Source organism: Acartia tonsa, chromosome 8 (assembly GCF_053477335.1).
Source record: "Acartia tonsa isolate MP-2025a chromosome 8, ASM5347733v1, whole genome shotgun sequence".
NCBI lineage: Eukaryota > Metazoa > Arthropoda > Copepoda > Calanoida > Acartiidae > Acartia > Acartia tonsa.
In genome coordinates this window covers 51,697,416-51,703,415 of record NC_137267.1, presented here as the reverse complement: position 1 = coordinate 51,703,415, position 6,000 = coordinate 51,697,416, and the positions used below count along the sequence as shown (strand labels likewise).

General features: G+C 31.7%; 1 protein-coding gene across 1 annotated transcript in view; it reads right to left on the bottom strand.

Moving 5' to 3' along the window:
* Positions 1 to 350: 350 nt before the first annotated feature.
* LOC145327252 (uncharacterized) overlaps positions 351 to 6,000 on the bottom strand; it is a 55,040-nt gene continuing 49,390 nt past the window's right edge. The window contains exons 11-12 of the mRNA XM_080170838.1: positions 5,241 to 5,309; positions 351 to 2,783 (exon numbers count right to left, since the gene is read on the bottom strand). Coding sequence (XP_080026964.1) covers positions 2,700 to 2,783; positions 5,241 to 5,309 — 153 coding nt within the window. The 3' untranslated portion in view covers positions 351 to 2,699. The remainder of the gene's footprint in view (positions 2,784 to 5,240; positions 5,310 to 6,000) is intronic.

Below are 6,000 nucleotides of genomic sequence, written 5' to 3'. Positions count from 1 at the left end.
GAATTTATATTATCTAAGATTTATTAAGTTTTTGTGTAGCCAAAAGTATTCAGTATAAGATGGATTGATCTTAATGAGGGCGGACGGATTTAAGGAAATAAACTAATTATTGAGTAACTGTGCCATTGACACAGTAATAGTGAATTTACAAATATATACTAATATTAAGTAGTTTGACTATAACAAAACGTTTAACAAACGTTTAAAGGTAAAACAATATATGTATATAGAGTTTCTCTAGAAGCTAGAAATAGAGATACCGATGTAGATAATCGTTACACCAAAAAGAAACATACAAACACATAGATTCGTAGAGTAGATTCGTTACAAAAATAAAGAGGCAAAAGAGATATATATCAATATGTTTATTTCAAAAATAGCATAATCAATTTTAAGATAAATTTACATACACTTTTATATGTTACATAGATCTATAAATAAATCAATTTATCTAAAATTTATATCTACAATATTTGACAAGATTTAATTATTTAAATTCGACCATTCGAATTCGAAACCGATTAATATCCTGTATATTAAAACAAGTTATAAGCCATACTGAAAAATCATGTCTAGCATCGTATTATTACCAGTTTTCTACGAATATAAAATTGTACAACCATAAGAATAAAACCAGTTATTGTTAGGCTGTGCCTTTGCCGGCATCTCGGGGCAAAAAAAAACTTGTTTTAATCTTATAATTGTACATTTTATATCCGCGGAAAGCTGTTTAAATTACGAAGCGATAAAAAGCTGTTCTTTTTAAATTTTTATTTAAAAGGTTGAATTTAAAGTTAAATAAAAATATACATAATATTTCCAAGCAATGTAAGAAATTCTTTGGTTGTTTCATATTTGTCAGAATTTACTTTTTTATTTCTTAATCAAGAACAATTATACACATAATTAGCGCAGCAAGAAAAAAATATGCAAACTAATGGCAAGAATTTAAGTCACCAATTAACAAAATTTGTCAATTTTTGGTATATAGCCCATTTAACTTTGAATATAATGTTTTATTTATATTTTCAATCGTAAATCATTAATTGTAAACCAAAACAACATAAACTTATGTTCTAGTTATGGAGTAGCTGCTCTTCTTAAAACATAATATAGGATATAAGATCAACCATTTACTAATTTTCTCTTTTAATAAATCATAGTTATTTAAAATACAATAAAATAAACGAATTAAATAATTATTGATAAAGGGGAAGGTAGGTTGTGCTAAAATTCCGTAAAAGTGTGAGTTTTAAGGCTTAAAAACTGTAATAGAACTATAGAGTTTATGTTAACTTTTCAATGAGGAATACACATACAGTGTGTTTTTTTTATGAGAACTTATTTGAAAGCAATTTTACCCCACTTATAGTTATCAGAATTTAATGATTAATGGCTTATTTTCTTCGTTTTTTAATGCAATTCATAGAACATTAAAAAAATATTACAGTTTTTGTTTAAAAAGTAGAGTAAAATGTAAAATTTAAAACTTAGGTGTCAACATCTAAAAATGGTTTTAGCGCATTTTTCTTATGTTCAAATCTTCTACCTTTTGCAAGAATGGCTGCAAAACGCTTCAAAGTTGAGATCTAGAGCTAAATATTGATACAGATACTATTGGGGACATGTTACGTACTAGAATATATCAAAGTTTGCAGGTCATATCTCAATCAGAGAGGAAGTATTGGCCCCCCAAAGTACACTACTGAAAATACAATTTTTTTCTTGCAAAGAGTAGAAGATTTGAGCATAAGAAAAATGCGCTAAAACCATTTTGATGTTGTCACCTAAGTTTTGAATTTTGGATTTTACTGTACTTTTTAATTAAAAAACTGAAATATTTTTTTAATGTTCTATTAATTGCATTGAAAAACAAAGAAAATAAGCCATTAAATCAATAAATTCTGATAACTATAAGTGGGGTAAAATTGCTTTCAAAAAAGTTCTCATAAAAAAAACATACTGTAATTAGTGAATATTATCATTCTTCTACTGTTTTTAAGCCTTAAAACTCACACCTCTACGGAATTTTAGCACAACCTACCTTCCCCTTACTATACTTCCATTATGATTTGTTTTATCCTTATATGAATGGAATCGATCTATTATTACTTGGATGTTGGACCAGATTTTTATCTATAATACAAAGTAGAACGATGTCTGTCTGTCCGTATGTCCGTCTGTCCGTCTGTTCTTAAGATCTCGGTAACCACTGAACCGATTGGATTCTACTCTTCAGGGAATATACCTACTGGTCCTGTGGTGGTTTTAGGCTATTTTCTTGGGGGTGGGACACCCCCAACCCCCCCTCAAAAAAATTTAAAAATCCCCCCCCCCCCAATTTTTTCTTATCTTGCGTAGGTACCTATATTTCCCCAATTTTTTTTTCTTATGGGGAAGTTACTTCACATAAAACTACTAACGGTAGCACCAGTAGTACTTAATTTTTAAAAATTACCTTTTGGGGCAAAGCCCCTAGAGGCTAGGGGCGAAGCCGCTAGTGTACTCTAGTGTAACTTGCAGCTGGCTAAAAAAAAGATACCCCCCCATCCCTTCTCCTCCTAGTGTATGAACAAAATGGCTAATATATCCATTATAAAAAAGTATATTAGATTAATAGCAAATCAAATATGCGCTAACACAATCCAACATCCCATTATGTCTGATTTCACAAAAATAAAATATATATTCCAATGTAACTACATAATAGTACAATATCTATCTTGAGAGGAGACATTCTGGTTCTTGTCCAAATATTCCGTGTACAAGGACTCGTAAGATTTCTGAAACAGCATAATTTTAGTTATACAAGGCACACAAAAAAAACGCAGGGAGGAATGGAATACTGGGCTGTTTATTACACTAGTGCCCAAAGGTTTATAATAATCTTTTCTTATTCGTTAGCTTATCAACTTTGGGGACTTTATTAAATTTTGATTAGTTGTTTTATTGCTTTAAGTTGATTGTCCAAACATTTCAACCACTGAAGCTGTAATTTTGTGTATCATCATTGGGCATGTACATCAAATTATCGGCTATTTTCTTATCTCTTTAGATCCCCAGAAAAACGGAAGCGGCAAGAATATTTTTAAAAGGATAAATGTTTTTTATGAATCCCCAACGTGGCAGGATTATAACGATGGAACAATGGATTCAAAATTCATAGGTTTTGCTCTCTTGGACCTATGCAACCTTTCTTAATTTGTTTGACTTTGAGCACAAGTGCATAGAATGCCGCTAAAACAGTAATGTCCAAGCAGACGAAACTAACTGAACATAATCAACACAAATACCAGCAGACAGTGTGAACAAAATTCAAAACAAGTTTATTTTGGTTGGTAGGTGTGAGATATAGATAAAATTCGGGTACTTCTGTAATTAAACATTATATTCATTCCCTAGATATATCTGAAATCCAACCCAAAATTTAGTATCTTTTTGAAAGAGAATGTCATTTCTGAAGTCAATCCTTTATATGATCAATAACAGACAATTCAAAGCATCAAAATACAGGGCAAACCTCAGTTGAGGCTTTCCCCATAATTAAATTGTCGTAATTTTTCTAGATAAATCTGGTTTTGATAACTGTTGAATTAGAACTCTAAAATTTCCTATTAAACCATCCCCAACTTAGCGACCAACAAACACACAGTGAGCCCAGGAATCCAATTTTGTGGAAAAAATTAATAACTTCCTTATTTTTCAACCAAATCAAACAATTTTTTTTTTAATTAAAAGGTTTTTATAGTACCTTTTACAGAATTAACAAGATTATCCCTTCCTCCCTCTCTAGATGATTGGGGGGTCAAAATATCACCCCCAAAAATTGGTTTTTGGTCGATTTTGACCCAGGCCACTTTGAATGGCCAATACGGCCAGGTAAGTGATGGGAAAAAAATTATGCAAAATAGCAAAGATGGGCAATGGCCCAGTGTGTCAGGTGACATGTGTCCCAGGCCTGTCAGCCAAGCAGTCTGGCTGCACTGGCATGCCAAAAATCCTTAAAAACTTCAATTTTTGACAATTTTTGCGACCTTTAACTGCGGCTGTCGGCCAAACGGCCAGTCAGACCACCTCTGGCCGCACACCCGCCAATCCGGCTTGAAATGACCTACAAAAAAGTGGTAATACACGTGGCTGCGCCACAAACACACGCCGCCCTGTGTGCAAAAAACACAACAAAAAATTGTCATTTTTTTGGTGTGCTAACTTTGCCGCCAATTAAAGGATGGAAGGCGGCCGGCAATTATCTCTGACTTCTGAGTGCAGTTAGAGCCGGCCATTGTGGTTCTAAAGATACCTTTAGATTTCTGGTAGCCCCTCCAGGAAGCCCTCAGGGTCCAATACACAAGGGCATAGTAAAATTTTATTTTGAGGTGCTCTAACTTTTCCACCACTGGTGGGAAAATTTTATGCCATGATTTTTCGGAAAGGCATTTTGCCAGATTTTTACCCTGTAAAAGGATTTTTCTCTATAATGAAATCCGGCAACAAATTATATAAGGATTATACACTAAAAATAGCTTAAAACGACCTTTACAAAAATACCTATAGAGGTTAAGCAACTAAGTGAAAGTTGATAAGACCAATGGGATCCTCTTATATATTGCCTAATTGATGCTAGAACTTCATCCTAAAAATTTTCACCTTGTTGCTAAAAAGATCAAGGTATTTGAATCAGAGCTTAAAAAAATATTCAACGTGCTTTTTTTTGCATTTTCACCAACTTTCTTTAATATTGATTCAAGAGGTTTTTTTATACAAAACTATTTAGTTTCTTGTTATCCAGCGTTAGATAATTGCACGACGTTTCTAAAATGGTATTTCATTACGTCCTAAGTTAATATTTGATTAAATGGCAAGTAAAACAAAAAAAAAATTTTAAATATTTTTTTTGGGAGATTTTTGTATCTATATTTCGTGAATTCCAGGGTAACAACTTCAGAAGGCCATAAAAACTTTAATTTTTTAAATTTTTCATTAACTTAAAATGGCAAACCTCCTCTAATATGATGAATTTTAACATGGAATTTTAAAATAATTGATTTTCTAAAGTTCGATTTTAGGCATAAATAATTTTTTCCACAAAGTTGGATTCCTGGGCTCACTGTGAAACATTGGTAGGTCAAAAAGCATATTCTGAAGGATTATATTTTTTTTAGGTGGTTTGATCTTGCTTGTTCATATCCTTAAAGTCTTTAAAATGCCCTTTGTCATTTTTTCAAAAAAAAACAACTTACCAAACAAGCTGGGCAGGTACATATATCGTCATCATCGCTATCATCATACTTGAAATAGTTTCCTTCATACTGAAAAAAAAAAATTCATATTAATTTCCAAAAGTTTCGGAGTAACCAACCACTTATTTTAATCTACAGAAAGGGTAATTTTGTAAATCATCATTGGTGATGTACATCAATTTATCGGTCATTGTCTTATCCTTAAGCATTCTAAAGCATAATTGATAGTTCCATTTTTCTTGCTTTCCATTCTCACACATGGAAATTTTGATTTCGGGCATTATTTTATTTTTTTTAAAATACACTAATAAATTGAAAGAATTTAACGTTTTTTAGTATAATTCCTTTCAAAAAATCTTAATTGGGTGATTTTGATTTGTTATTTTAACAGGGAGTAAGGGAGGGGACAATGGACCGAATATTCAATATTTAGGAGTCTCAGACTTTGGGTACTGGCTTAAAGGGAATGTGCAAGAATTTAGCAATTTCTGACTGAGTTTGGGTACTAGCGCAAGAAATGCTGCTACTTGTTGTGTTAGTTTTGAATATAGCAGACGGAAGAATTTGTTTTGATATGGCTGGTTTAAAAAAAAATTCTCCAAAAATATCATTTCATAGATAAAAACTTTATTGTGATATTTGTGTAATGAACAATCAAAGAACCCTAATCAAACAACTTAAATTTAATTCTTGTGTATAGTGGCATTTAAAAATCTAGGAAAATGGGTTAAACGAGTTTCAGGGAGATTTTTTAGTAATC